This window comes from Salmo salar, chromosome 01, assembly GCF_965601325.2.
Source record: "Salmo salar chromosome 01, fSalSal1, whole genome shotgun sequence".
Classification (NCBI taxonomy): domain Eukaryota; kingdom Metazoa; phylum Chordata; class Actinopteri; order Salmoniformes; family Salmonidae; genus Salmo; species Salmo salar.
Window position 1 is genome coordinate 11,548,515 of NC_138291.1, and position 13,986 is coordinate 11,562,500.

General features: G+C 45.5%; 1 protein-coding gene across 1 annotated transcript in view; it reads right to left on the bottom strand.

Annotated features, from left to right (window-relative positions):
* The window catches only part of LOC106612959 (connector enhancer of kinase suppressor of ras 1), a 101,173-nt gene that overhangs the window by 21,242 nt on the left and 65,945 nt on the right, over positions 1–13,986 (bottom strand). Inside the window, exons 10-15 of the mRNA XM_045714239.2 lie at positions 10,284–10,423; positions 9,532–9,674; positions 9,339–9,372; positions 8,912–9,087; positions 6,029–6,102; positions 1,336–1,407 (exon numbers count right to left, since the gene is read on the bottom strand). Coding sequence (XP_045570195.1) covers positions 1,336–1,407; positions 6,029–6,102; positions 8,912–9,087; positions 9,339–9,372; positions 9,532–9,674; positions 10,284–10,423 — 639 coding nt within the window. The remainder of the gene's footprint in view (positions 1–1,335; positions 1,408–6,028; positions 6,103–8,911; positions 9,088–9,338; positions 9,373–9,531; positions 9,675–10,283; positions 10,424–13,986) is intronic.

Sequence of the window (13,986 nt, forward strand, 5' to 3'; positions counted from 1 at the left end):
TTCTATTTTGGTTTCATCTGACCATATGACATTCTCCCAATCCTCTTCTGGATCATCCAAATGCTCTCTAGCAAACTTCAGACAGGCCTGGACATGTACAGGCTTAAGCAGGGGGACACGTCTGGCACTGCAGGATTTGAGTCCCTGGCGGCGTAGTGTGTTACTGATGGTAGGCTTTGCTACTTTGGTCCCAGCTCTCTGCAGGTCATTCACTAGGTCCCCCCAAGTGGTTCTGGGATTTTTGCTCACCGTTCTTGTGATCATTTTGACCCCACGGGGTGAGATCTTGCGTGGAGCCCCAGATCAAGGGAGATTATCAGTGGTCTTGTATGTCTTCCATTTCCTAATAATTGCTCCCACAGTTGATTTCTTCAAACCAAGCTGCTTACCTATTGCAGATTCAGTCTTCCCAGCCTGGTGCAGGTCTACAATTTTGTTTCTGGTGTCCTTTGACAGATCTTTGGTCTTGGCCATAGTGGAGTTTGGAGTGCGACTGTTTGAGGTTGTGGACAGGTGTCTTTTATACTGATAACAAGTTCAAACAGTTGCTATTAACACAGGTAACGAGTGGAGGACAGAGGAGCCTCTTAAAGAAGAAGTTACAGGTCTGTGAGAGCCAGAAATCTTGTTTGTTTGTAGGTGACCAAATACTTATTTTCCACCATAATTTGCAAATAAATTCATAAAAAATCCTACAATGTGATTTTCTGGATTTTCTTTCCTAATTTTGTCTGTCATAGTTGACGTGTACCTATGATGAAAATTACAGGCCTCTCTCATCTTTTTAAGTGGGAGAACTTGCACAATTGGTGGCTGACTAAATACTTTTTTGCCCCACTGGAGCTTCCATTACTCATCTCATATGTATATACTGTATTTTATTCCATCTATTACATCTTGCCTATGCCGCTCGGTCATCACTCATCCATATATTTCTGTGTACACATTCTTCTTCCATCCTTTTACAATTGTGTGTATTAGGTAGTTGTTGTGAAACTGTTAGATTACTTGTTAGATATTACTGCACTGTCGGAACTAGAAGCACAAGCATTTCGCTACACTCGCATTAACATCTGCTAACCATGTGTATGTGACCAATAAAATTTTATTTGATTTGTGTTTTTTGTGGAACTTGAAAAAAATGCCCTGAATGTAAAATAACGTTTTTAACAGGTTCCCATGCTTTTAAAATAATGGTTCTGTTCTGGAACAGTATAGATCACTTTCATTCCAGCTTCTGATTCTGTTACTTGAAAAATGATCTTATTTTTTGGTTTTCGGTTCTATTCCCTGAACCGGTTCCAACCAGATGGGTTCATAATTCGTCACACCTACTTGGTCATGTCATTGACATTCTCGGCGGCGAAGAAGAAAGTCTGGAAGCGCTGGTGGCACATTTGGAAGACACTGGGGAGAGAGAAAGAAAGACAGACACAGATAGACAGGAGGAGAGAGAGAGAGCGGGGAAGAGTTAGGATTGTGGTGGCTAATTTCTGCATTACCAAACGAGGAGAGTTACAAACACACCAGTCCGAGTTAACTACATCTTTAATAATTAAGATACTTTTGCAAAAGCACTTGACCTTCAATGATGCCATTGAAAAGGGAAGGTTCCAACACAATGGCTACTGAGATATTTTATACCCAAGAATCCACCCCTTCAACGTACATTGACGAACCACAGATACATAGAATGGGTCACAAGGTTAAGTTTTGTATGAAAAGATATCTATAAAACACAGCAGACAGCAACTGCTATCTCAACAGTGTTCATTATATAGACCAGTGTCTGGTCTCCCTAGAACCGTCCCTCCCTGGTACGGTATTGAACATAACTATTAGCTCATGTCCTCTGGAATGCTTTTTAGACGTTCTTATCAAAATACACCATAAATCTCCTCTATCAGTGCTATCTCATAGAGGCCCATCCTCAGTAAGACACCTCTTGTTCCCACTCCTGGACAAGCTCACTGAGGGGAGTGACCTGCGCACAGACATTGTGGAGACAAATAATTGGTTCCCCATTAATCACGCCATCCCTTCACATGGTTTAAGAATAGGTAAAGAAATTCACATATGAAGACAATGTTTCACTCAGTCCTCCTCTCTTGCTGATATTCTGCATAGCAACAGAGACATGTAAAAAACAAGTCTGACCTCTCCCCACTCTGGGCTCCAAGTGACTGAGCCCCAGCTAAGGGAAACGTGCAACTGAAACATACCAGAGTCCAAAGGACACTTTCTAATGACAAGTATCTCACATAAGCATATTATACTAATAAAACATCTTAATTATCTATGTTACCCAACTAATTCTGATTCATCCACCACAGGATTCTGGGATATTAAATTGCTATTTGAACCCAGATGTGACTACACTACGGTTGTATTCATAAAACCTCTTAGAGTAGAAGTGCTATTCTAGGATATGTTTAGTATTTTAGATCATAATTACATGGGTCATTTTTATTTAACTAGGTAAGCAAGATAAGAACAAATTGTTATTTACAAAGACGGCCTAGGAACAGTGGGTTAACTGCCTTGTTCAGGGGCTGAATGACCGATTTTTACCTTGTCAGCTGGGGATTCGATCTAGCAACCTTTCGGTTACTGGCCCAACGCTCTAACCACTAGGCTACTTGCCGCCACAGCCTGATCCTACTATGAGATGATCTAGGATTTGGTTTAGTATTTTAGATCATAATTACATGGACAGACCTGATCCTACAATAAGATGCTTTATGAATACGGGCCAGGTCCTAAATCACTTACAGTTGAAGTCGGAAGTTTACATACACCTTAGCCAAATACATTTCAACTCAGTTTTCACCATTCCTGACATTTAATCCTAGTAAAATGTACCTGTCTTAGGATCACCACTTCATTTTAAGAATGTGAAATGTCAGAATAATAGTAGAGAGAATTATTTATTTCAGCTTTTATTTCTTTCATCACATTCTCTGTGGGTCAGAAGTTTACATACACTCAATAAGTATTTGGTAGCATTGCCTTTAAATTGTTTAACTTGGGTCAAATGTTTCCGGTAGCATTCCACAAGCTTCCCAGAATAATTTGGGTGAATTTTGGCCCAATCCTCCTGACAGAGCTGGTGTAACTGAGTCAGGTTTGTAGGCCTCATTCCTCACACACGCTTTTTTAGCAAAGTTTCTATTGGATTAAGGTCAGGGCTTTGTGATAGCCACTCCAATACCTTGACTTTGTTGTCCTTAAGCCATTTTGCCACAACTTTGGAAGTATGCTTGGGGTCATTGTCCATTTGGAAGACCCATTTGCAACCAAACTTTAACTTCCTGACTGATGTCTTGAGATGTTGCTTCAATATATCCACATACTTTTCCTTCCTCATGATGCCATCTATTTTGTGAAGTGCACCAGTCACTCCTGCAGCAAAGCACCCCCACAACATGAACCTGCCACCCGTGTGCTTCACGGTTGGGATGGTGTTCTTTGGCTTGCAAGCCTCCCCCTTATCCTCCAAACATAACGATGGTCATTATGGCCAAACAATACTATTTTTGTTTCATCAGACCAGAGGACAGTTCTCCAAAAAGTATGATCTTTGTCCCCATGTGCAGTTGCAAACAGTAGTTTGGCTTTTTTATGGCGGTGTAGGAGCAGTGGCATCTTCCTTGCTGAGCGGCCTTTCAGGTTATGTCGATATAGGACTCGTTTTACTGTGGATAAAGATACTTTTGTACCTGTTTCCTCCAGCATCTTCACAAGGTCCTTTGCTGTTGTTCTGGGATTGATTTGCACTTTTCGCACCAAAGTACGTTCATCTCTAGGAGACAGAACGCGTCTCCTTCCTGAGCAGTATGACGGCTGCGTGGTCCCATGGTGTTCATACTTGCGTACTATTGCTTGTACAGATGAACGTGGTACCTTCAAGTGATTGGAAATTGCTCCCAAGGATGAACCAGATTGTGGAGGTCCCCAATTTTTTTTCCTGAGGTCTTGGCTGATTTCTTTTGATTTTCCCATGATGTCAAGCAAAGAGGCACTGAGTTTGAAGGTAGGCCTTGAAATACATCCACAGGTACACCTCCAATTGACTTAAATGATGTAAATTAGCCTATCAGAAGCTTCTAATACCATGACATCATTTTCTGGAACTTTCCAAGCTGTTTAATGGCACAGTCAACTTAGTGTATGCAAACTTCTGACCCACTGGAATTGTGATACAGTGAATTATACAATGGGGGGAAAAAGTATTTGATCCCTTGCTGATTTTGTACGTTTGCCCACTTACAAAGAAATGATCAGTCTATAATTTTAATGGTAGGTTTATTTGAACAGTGAGAGACAGAATAACCAAACAATCCAGAAAAACGCATGTCAAAAATGTTATAAAATGATTTGCATTTTAATGGGGGAAATAAGTATTTGACCCCTCTGCAAAACACGACTTAGTACTTGGTGGCAAAACCCTTGTTGGCAATCACAGAGGTCAGACGTTTCTTGTAGTTGGCCACCAGGTTTGCACACATCTCAGGAGGGATTTTGTCCCACTCCTCTTTGCAGATCTTCTCCAAGTCATTAAAGTTTCGAGGCTGACGTTTGGCAACTCGAACCTTCAGCTCCCTCCACAGATTTTCTATGGGATTTAGGTCTGGAGACTGGCTAGGCCACTCAAGGACCTTAATGTGCTTCTTATTGAGCCACTCCTTTGTTGCCTTGGCCGTGTGTTTTGGGTCATTGTCATGCTGGAATACCCATCCACGACCCATTTTCAATGCCCTGGCTGAGGGAAGGATGTTCTCACCCAAGATTTGACGGTACATGGCCCCGTCCATCGTCCCTTTGATGCGGTGAAGTTGTCCTGTCCCCTTAGCAGAGAAACACCCCCAAAGCATAATGTTTCCATCTCCATGTTTGACGGTGGAGATGGTGTTCTTGGGGTCATAGGCAGCATTCCTCCTCCTCCAAACACGGCGAGTTGAGTTGATGCAAAAGAGCTCCATTTTGGTCTCATCGGACCACAACACTTTCACCCAGTTGTCCTCTGAATCATTCAGATGTTCATTGGCAAACTTCAGACGGGCATGTATATGTATTCTTGAACAGGGGGACCTTGCAGGATTTCAGTCCTTCACGGCGTAGTGTGTTACCAATTGTTTTCTTGGTGACTATGGTCCCAGCTGCCTTGAGATCATTGACAAGATCCCCCAGTGTAGTTCTGGGCAGATTCCTCACCGTTCTCATGATCATTGCAACCCCACGAGGTGAGATCTTGCATGGAGCCCCAGGCCGAGGGATATTGACAGTTCTTTTGTGTTTCTTCCATTTGAGAATAATCACACCAAATGTTGTCACCTTCTCACCAAGCTGCTTGGCGATGGTCTTGTAGCCCATTCCAGCCTTGTGTAGGTCTACAATCTTGTCCCTGACATCCTTGGAGAGCTCTTTGGTCTTGGCCATGGTGGAGAGTTTGGAATCTGATTGATTGATTGCTTCTGTGGACAAGTGTCTTTTTTACAGGTAACAAGCTGCGGTTAGGAGCACTCCCTTTATGAATGTGATCCTAATCTCAGCTCGTTACCTGTATAAAAGACACCTGGGAGCCAGAAATCTTTCTGATTGAGAGGGGGTCAAATACTTATTTCCCTCATTAAAATGCAAATCAATTTATAACATTTTTGACATGCGTTTTTCTGGATATTTTTGTTGTTATTCTGTCTCTCACTGTTCAAATAAACCTACCATTAAAATGATAGGCTGATCCTTTCTTTATCAGTGGGCAAACGTACAAAATCGGCAGGGGATCTAATACTTTTTTCCCACCACTGTAAGTGAAATAATCTGTCTGTTAACAATTGTTGGAAAAATGTCTTGTGTCATGCACAAAGTAGATGTCCTAACCGACTTGCCACAACTATAGTTTGTTAACAAGAAATTTGTGAAGTGGTCGAAAAACGAGTTTTGATGACTCCAACCTAAGTGTATGTAAACTTCCGACTTCAACTGTATCTCATCACACTTGACACTTCATGTGGCAAAGGGTACTCACTACTTCCTCTTGTGTTCTCCTGCGCTCTCTATGTTGTAGCTGGAGATATGAACCAGGCCCTCTGCTTTCTCCTCCTGGCAATGACAAACAAATAAATAGGTTAAATCAACCACAACTACTGCTGCCATGATAGTAAGTAAGTAGCCTTGTCCGAGCCAACACGGCCCACAGGGCAGGACCCCATTTCCTGTTTCTGTAGCGTGAGACAGCTTGATGTACAAGTACACCCCCTGGACGCTAGTCTACCACTGTGCCTTACCCCCAATTAATGCTGAGTGCCAAGCATTTTTAAAGTCTGCAGGGGATCGAACCCGCAACCTTCCAATCTCAGGGCAGACACTGGGGCGCTGCTGCCATGATAGCCTGGTTAAACCAGACTGAACCCTACAAGCACAGTGTTCTCTCGGGCTTACCCAGGCTACTTATCACAATAAACAGGGTCTAAAAGACAGAGAGAATGACAAAAATCACACTGCAAAGTGGAAACCTGTTTAGGCTGATAAAACAGAACTGTGTACAACCACATGCAAATAATACTATCACTGTGAGACATGATATTATTGGGCCTCTATAACATTACATGCATAATGATATGCTAATATGATATAATAGCATATTGTCTATTATCAGCTGGAGCCAGCCCAAGGACTTGAGGTGAAAGTAGTTTTCATAGCTGACACAATTGCACTTTAACTGTACATTGACGTGAGCAGATCCCCTGTCAATTCAAAAAGACAAATAAACATTCAAGTTAAATAGGTGTATTTCAGTGATGTGAAATATTCAGAACGTTGCCGATAGAAATGTAATGAATAGAGTCGCCGTGATTCCCCATTCATCGTGATGCACAATGTTCTCTTCCTCACAATGCATTTCTATCTGAATGGTCTGTAATGTTGCACCATCCTGAACAACCATTGTTCTGTCACTGTTACCATGTTCTAGAAGTAAACCTATGATAAAGTAGCATACTGGATTGTGTAGGTCTGTGTGTAGAGCCATTTGTTTTGTTTACAAGTAACCATCATGGTTGATCGTTGTGCGCGCATCCCGACATCAAAAAGCTCTGTAGCTCAAGATTCTTTTATATTTTACTTTATGTCACTAGGCAAATCAGTTAAGAACAAATTCTTATTTACAATGACGGCCTAGGAACAGTGGGTTAACTGCCTTGTTCAGGGGCAGAATGACATATTTTTACCTTGTCAGCTCGGGAATTCGATCTTGCAACCTTTCGGTTACTAGTCCAACACTCTAACCACTAGGCTACCTGCTGGTTACTAGTCCAACGCTCTAACCACTAGGCTACCTGCTGGTTACTAGTCCAACGCTCTAACCACTAGGCTACCTGCTGGTTACTAGTCCAACGCTCTAACCACTAGGCTACCTGCTGGTTACTAGTCCAACGCTCTAACCACTAGGCTACCTGCTGGTTACTAGTCCAACGCTCTAACCACTAGGCTACCTGCTGGTTACTAGTCCAACGCTCTAACCACTAGGCTACCTGCTGGTTACTAGTCCAACGCTCTAACCACTAGGCTACCTGCTGGTTACTAGTCCAACGCTCTAACCACTAGGCTACCTGCTGGTTACTAGTCCAACGCTCTAACCACTAGGCTACCTGCTGGTTACTAGTCCAACGCTCTAACCACTAGGCTACCTGCTGGTTACTAGTCCCACGCTCTAACCACTAGGCTACCTGCTGGTTACTAGTCCAACGCTCTAACCACTAGGCTACCTGCTGGTTACTAGTCCCACGCTCTAACCACTAGGCTACCTGCTGGTTACTAGTCCCACGCTCTAACCACTAGGCTACCTGCTGGTTACTAGTCCCACGCTCTAACCACTAGGCTACCTGCTGGTTACTAGTCCCACGCTCTAACCACTAGGCTACCTGCTGGTTACTAGTCCAACGCTCTAACCACTAGGCTACCTGCTGGTTACTAGTCCAACGCTCTAACCACTAGGCTACCTGCTGGTTACTAGTCCCACGCTCTAACCACTAGGCTACCTGCTGGTTACTAGTCCAACGCTCTAACCACTAGGCTACCTGCTGGTTACTAGTCCAACGCTCTAACCACTAGGCTACCTGCTGGTTACTAGTCCAACGCTCTAACCACTAGGCTACCTGCTGGTTACTAGTCCCACGCTCTAACCACTAGGCTACCTGCTGGTTACTAGTCCCACGCTCTAACCACTAGGCTACCTGCTGGTTACTAGTCCAACGCTCTAACCACTAGGCTACCTGCTGGTTACTAGTCCCACGCTCTAACCACTAGGCTACCTGCTGGTTACTAGTCCAACGCTCTAACCACTAGGCTACCTGCTGGTTACTAGTCCCACGCTCTAACCACTAGGCTACCTGCTGGTTACTAGTCCCACGCTCTAACCACTAGGCTACCTGCCGCCCTGAGTCTGGACCTTGACGAACCACAAAAACACCAGACTGATGGCTATAGCTATGATCAACAAGTATATTATTCTTCTGGGTTTATCTGCCTCTATTTGGGGTATTTTATCTTGCCTCGCTGGCTTGGTAGTTTACTAGGTTATCAATCCTCTGATGCACATTTGTGATGTTGTAGACGATAACCATCTGATTACGTTTTTGTTAACTTGTATGAGCTGTATTTGAAGTTACACAATATTTTATCAACAGAGAACTTTCTGATTCCCAATTGCGCGCTCAGCTTTTCATGGCACAGAGTCAATATGTATACCATCCTTTTTCCTGTCCTTTTTTGTAGGATGAAGGGATAGGGGTGGGGGGGTTGGAGGTTCTCCAACTATCCTAGTTCCTCTTCTGCATGTGCACGTACAGCATCCCATCTATCCACAATGATTTCTATTAGCAACGATGAGGTAATAAATGAATGCGTTCACCTGCTGGCTGGTATACCAGTAGAGAGTGGGACCCTTGAGGACGAACCAGAAGCGCTGCCATTTCTGGGTCATGAACACACTGCTCTCCTTCCTCTTCTTCCACAGCCAGCCGTCACAGTCGGGCTGAACCAGCTCACGACACGACACACGCCTCCTGCTCGTCGCTGTACTCTTGCCTGGGGGGGAGGGAGCGAGAGGAGAGAGAGAGAGAACAGAGAGGGGGACAGAGAACAGAGAGGGGGAGAGAGAGCAGAGAGGGGAAGGATAGAAGATTGATAGAGGAGAGAGGGAGAAGAGAGAGAGAGAAAGAAAGTCAAGGTTTTTGCGTGGCCTATGTTCATACAAATCTCAGTGACATAATGCGGGAAAGTAAATACATAATCTAAATAAGGAAGGTCGGGAAAATTAGACTAAACCAAAGACCTACCTTTTGTAGACATCTTTTTTGGTTCTTTATCCTCCTAAAAGGGGAAAACAGAACAGTCTTATTCAAATGTTCAAGTCTAAATTGTGTCTGCAACTACAGCATGGAAAAAAATCTGTGACGAAACACCAATATCAGTCAAATTCATTTTCTATGTGAAATGAATGAGGAAACAGAGGGTGTGTCTTTCGCTCACCCCGTGTCCGCCCATCTCAGGGCAGGAACTGATGCTAGCTCTGGTTAGCTCTAATACCCGGGGGGACGGACTACTGGGGGGCGCAGAGCCCTCTCCCCTGGGCCTGGGGCTGAACCTGGACCCCTTCAAACTATTGGTGTCTCCTAGGGCAAACACACACACACACACAGAAACACACGCACACACAGAAACACACACACACACACACAGAAACACACACACACACACACACAGAAACACACGCACACACAGAAACACACACGCACACAGAAACACACACGCACACAGAAACACACACACACAGAAACACACGCGCACACACACACACACACACACACACAAACACAGGTGAGAAAACCTTTTATACGACACAACTACGGTTAATATGGCCTTACCGATCAATATCTCACAACTGTGTGTAACTAACATTTAGTCTCCAACAGTCCTACTTTAGCTGCTATTTATTTACTGGGGTCAGGTTCTCTCCAGTACCATACCAACTGCTTGTGGATGCCAGGACCCTGATAGGCTATCTACAGAAACATGTTATGGGGATCAGCAGAGTACTTTGTTCTGATACTAAATGTAATGATAGCTACATAGCGACGCTTGTTCTAATGAAATCAATTAGGTGACTTTTATGATTATTTCTTGCAAATGCCAGGTAGGCTAATCCTTCTAAAATATATCCTAATGGCCTGTGTGACCTGGCCCGCCTTCTACCCAAATATGGTCATGTCTAGGGTTCTGACCTGCAGACAGGGATGAGAGCTCCCCCTGGTGGTGGGAGTGTGAGGTGTATGTCAGGCTGCTGTCCAATCCCCTGTCATTGGAGAGCTCCGACTCCTCCTGGCCCATGTGCTGGCTCACCACTGGCCCCTGAACCGCTGCCCTGCATACAGAGAGAGGGGACACACGTCATCACACTAACACCCTTATCACCCAGGCTCTACGGACACAACACCACTATCTACACACACCACCCACGTGTTCAACACCACCCACGCTCTACTCTGTCCTCTGGGTGGCAGCCTTGTTCAACACCACCCACGCTCTCCTCTGCCCTCTTGGGTGGCAGCCTTGTTCAACACCACCCACGCTCTCCTCTGTCCTCTGGATGGCAGCCTTGTTCAACACCACCCACGCTCTCCTCTGTCCTCTGGATGGCAGCCTTGTTCAACACCACCCACCCTCTCCTCTGTCCTCTGGATGGCAGCCTTGTTCAACACCACCCACGCTCTCCTCTGTCCTCTGGATGGCAGCCTTGTTCAACACCACCCACGCTCTCCTCTGTCCTCTGGATGGCAGCCTTGTTCAACACCACCCACGCTCTCCTCTGTCCTCTGGATGGCAGCCTTGTTCAACACCACCCACGCTCTCCTCTGTCCTCTGGATGGCAGCCTTGTTCAACACCACCCACGCTCTCCTCTGTCCTCTGGATGGCAGCCTTGTTCAACACCACCCACGCTCTCCTCTGTCCTCTGGATGGCAGCCTTGTTCAACACCACCCACGCTCTCCTCTGTCCTCTGGATGGCAGCCTTGTTCAACACCACCCACGCTCTCCTCTGTCCTCTGGATGGCAGCCTTGTTCAACACCACCCACGCTCTACTCTGTCCTCTGGATGGCAGCCTTGTTCAACACCACCCACGCTCTCCTCTGTCCTCTGGATGGCAGCCTTGTTCAACACCACCCACGCTCTCCTCTGTCCTCTGGATGGCAGCCTTGTTCAACACCACCCACGCTCTCCTCTGTCCTCTGGATGGCAGCCTTGTTCAACACCACCCACGCTCTCCTCTGTCCTCTGGATGGCAGCCTTGTTCAACACCACCCACGCTCTCCTCTGTCCTCTGGATGGCAGCCTTGTTCAACACCACCCACGCTCTCCTCTGTCCTCTGGATGGCAGCCTTGTTCAACACCACCCACGCTCTCCTCTGTCCTCTGGATGGCAGCCTTGTTCAACACCACCCACGCTCTACTCTGTCCTCTGGATGGCAGCCTTGTTCAACACCACCCACGCTCTCCTCTGTCCTCTGGATGGCAGCCTTGTTCAACACCACCCACGCTCTCCTCTGTCCTCTGGATGGCAGCCTTGTTCAACACCACCCACGCTCTCCTCTGTCCTCTGGATGGCAGCCTTGTTCAACACCACCCACGCTCTCCTCTGTCCTCTGGATGGCAGCCTTGTTCAACACCACCCACGCTCTCCTCTGTCCTCTGGATGGCAGCCTTGTTCAACACCACCCACGCTCTCCTCTGTCCTCTGGATGGCAGCCTTGTTCAACACCACCCACGCTCTCCTCTGTCCTCTGGATGGCAGCCTTGTTCAACACCACCCACGCTCTCCTCTGTCCTCTGGATGGCAGCCTTGTTCAACACCACCCACGCTCTCCTCTGTCCTCTGGATGGCAGCCTTGTTCAACACCACCCACGCTCTCCTCTGTCCTCTGGATGGCAGCCTTGTTCAACACCACCCACGCTCTACTCTGTCCTCTGGATGGCAGCCTTGTTCAACACCACCCACGCTCTCCTCTGTCCTCTGGATGGCAGCCTTGTTCAACACCACCCACGCTCTCCTCTGCCCCCTGCATGGTCTCCACACCACCCACAGGGAGAAGGGGCACACTGTATCACACTACAGCATCACTAAAGAAGACTGGGAGGGGCCAACAACGAACACATTGCTATAAAAACCTGAAGCAGGAAATAAAAACATAAAGACGGGTTGGTTGTTTAGCAACAAAACAGAAGTGGATGGCGTACACTGTTGACAACAGGTCAACTATTTAGTCTCCAATGTTTATCCAAAACAAATATATTTCAGCCATATTAGCATAGATATGACATCAGTCAAAACAAGACATGGTATCAAGAACCAAATGAAACGCGTCACTTTACGACCCCTCCAGTCTGTCATTGTTGCTAACAATCTGGTCATCCAGGATGTCAACACCACACAGACTTCTGCTCCATAGAAGCCTGCGCATCATTTATGGTGACGCTGGAATCTTACACATCTATATCAAGTTAGGCTATTTTTAGAGGTCTGAACTAATAGCAATTTTAGATCATTGCACAGGTTATAAAAGCAATTGACAATCTCTCATTTTAGGGTGAATTTGTCCTTTAAAAATGCTCTTAAGTGTGGATCTATAATTTGAACTAAAACTTCTTAGTAGTCAGACCTAGTCTCAACTCCCATTGGATATCAGACTGAGTCAAATGTTTTTCAGGAATTAGCACAAAACACAGTATAATTTAGTACTCTAACTCACCAGACCTCTGCTGGTTTCCAGTGAGTGTACTGTGGTCAATGACAGACTATGGCAGCCTTTACGGCATTTGCAACATGACATTGTCACACAGCCAATGGTCCATTACAGAGTCATGCTGCCTGTTGCCGACAGGTCAGTCAAGTCCATGCGAGAGGAAACATTTTGGATATTTCTTTTAAAAATCACCCATTATAGACAGGAAAATGCTTTAGACTCAAACTACTGTGGAGTTTCTGGCTTAAAAACGCTCTTTCCATTGAAAAATGCTCAACTTCATTTGATAAAGATAAAAAAATATGTTCAAATGGTTGTTTCAAAATGCTGTATTTCAACCAGTGGAGGCTGAGGGGAGGATGGCTCATAATAATGGCTGGAACGGAGTCAACGGAATGGCATCAAACACATGAAAGGGAAAATTGGATACCTAGTCAGTTGGACAACTGAATGCAATCAACTGAAAAGTGTATTCCACATTTAACCCAACCCCTCTGAATGTAGGAGCATTGGGAAAGTAACAGAGAGGTTGCTGGATCGAATCCCCGCGCTGACAAACCATGTGTTTGATTTGATACCATTCCACTTATTCCGCTCCAGCCATTACAACGAGTCCGTCCTCCCCAATTAAGGTGCCACCAACCTCCTGTGATTTCAACCCTATCTGAAGGAGTAGTAATACCGGTCTGATGTGTGATGTGTGTGTGTGTCTGATGTGTGTGTCTGATGTGTGTGTGTCCTGTGAGTTTGTGTGTCTCTGCACCCTCCACAGCAACTTGCCCAAGCCTCCCCCATTTCTCCTTCACACAAATCTAGATGCAAAATCTGGACCCCTACAAATCAGCTGGGCTAGACAATCTGGACTCTCTCTTTCAAAAATTATCCACCGTAATTGTTGCAGCTCCTATTACTACTCTGTTCAACATCTCTTTCGTATCGTCTGAGATCCCCAAAGATTGGAAAGCTGCCGCGGTCATCCCCCTCTTCAAAGGGGGAGACAATCTAGACCCAAACTGTTATAGACCTATATCTATCCTACCCTGCCTTTCTAATGTCTTCAAAAGCCAAGTTAACAAACAGGTCACCGACCATTTCGAATTCCACCTTACATTCTCTGCTATGCAATCTGGTTTTCGAGCTGGTCATGGGTGCACCTCAGCCACGCTCAAGGTCCTAAACGATATTA